Below are 368 nucleotides of genomic sequence, written 5' to 3' on the forward strand. Positions count from 1 at the left end.
AGCCAGCCCTCGAAACAGAGCAACAGCAAGTACGCGGCCAGCAGCTACCTGGCCCTGACGGCCAGCGAGTGGAAATCTTACGAGAGTGTCAGCTGCCAGGTCACGCACGAGGGGAGAACCGTGCAGAAGACAGTGTCGCCCTCCGAGTGCCCCTAGGTCCTGGTCCCCCCACCCTCAGGGGACTGGAGCCACAGGACCCCTGGAGGGTCTACCCACCCACCCTGGTCCCCCCAAGCCCTTCCTCCTGCACCCAGTCAACTCTCAATAAAATGTCCTCATTGTCATTCAGAAGTCGTGCTCTGCTCAATTTTCTTTCTGCATTTGGTGTCCTGAACTCAACCATCCTCAAAGGGGAACAAAATCCTCTT

The 368-nt window shown here is 57.6% G+C and overlaps 1 gene segment (V, D, J or C); it reads left to right on the plus strand.

Annotated features, from left to right (window-relative positions):
* Nucleotides 1-6: 6 nt before the first annotated feature.
* Nucleotides 7-156, plus strand: LOC103069047 (Ig lambda chain C region-like; the record flags this gene model as incomplete). The annotated part of the segment is given in 1 exon segment: nucleotides 7-156. A coding segment is annotated over 1 exon segment (150 nt), but the record flags the coding sequence as incomplete, so codon positions are not given.
* Between the last annotated feature and the right edge of the window lie 212 nt (nucleotides 157-368).

Source organism: Lipotes vexillifer, unplaced genomic scaffold (assembly GCF_000442215.2).
Source record: "Lipotes vexillifer unplaced genomic scaffold, Lipotes_vexillifer_v1.1 C25926351, whole genome shotgun sequence".
Classification (NCBI taxonomy): Eukaryota; Metazoa; Chordata; class Mammalia; order Artiodactyla; family Lipotidae; genus Lipotes; species Lipotes vexillifer.